The sequence below is a fragment of the Fulmarus glacialis genome, unplaced genomic scaffold, assembly GCF_000690835.1.
Source record: "Fulmarus glacialis isolate BGI_N327 unplaced genomic scaffold, ASM69083v1 scaffold25216, whole genome shotgun sequence".
Taxonomy (NCBI): domain Eukaryota; kingdom Metazoa; phylum Chordata; class Aves; order Procellariiformes; family Procellariidae; genus Fulmarus; species Fulmarus glacialis.
The window spans coordinates 20,075-20,324 of record NW_009216568.1 but is presented as its reverse complement, the minus strand read 5'-3'; the positions used below and the strand labels follow the sequence as shown (position 1 = coordinate 20,324).

Sequence of the window (250 nt, the reverse complement as noted above, 5' to 3'; positions counted from 1 at the left end):
GGCGGGAGGCGGCGGTAACGGTCGGATCCCGCGGAGAAAGGCCCGCTGCGCAGTTCTGGTTGAGGCGGCTAAACCTGTGACGCTTACAGCTGCCTTTTGAGCGCACAGGTCTAATGTCGTTTGTAGATTCATCCTACTGGGAAGCTTTTCGTGCTCTCGGATGGAGAAGGAAAACATACGACTGTGGAGCTGAGCGAACCTGTAAGTTAAGGAATACTTTGGAAATACTTGATGTTGCCTCTTGTGGATA

At 52.4% G+C, this 250-nt stretch overlaps 1 protein-coding gene across 1 annotated transcript in view; it reads left to right on the top strand.

Moving 5' to 3' along the window:
* Positions 1-126: 126 nt before the first annotated feature.
* RPA3 (replication protein A3, 14kDa) overlaps positions 127-250 on the top strand; it is a gene marked incomplete at its 5' end in the record, with an annotated part of 2,880 nt that continues 2,756 nt past the window's right edge. The window contains one exon of the mRNA XM_009579364.1: positions 127-201. Within this exon, the coding sequence (XP_009577659.1) occupies positions 127-201 (75 nt within the window). The remainder of the gene's footprint in view (positions 202-250) is intronic.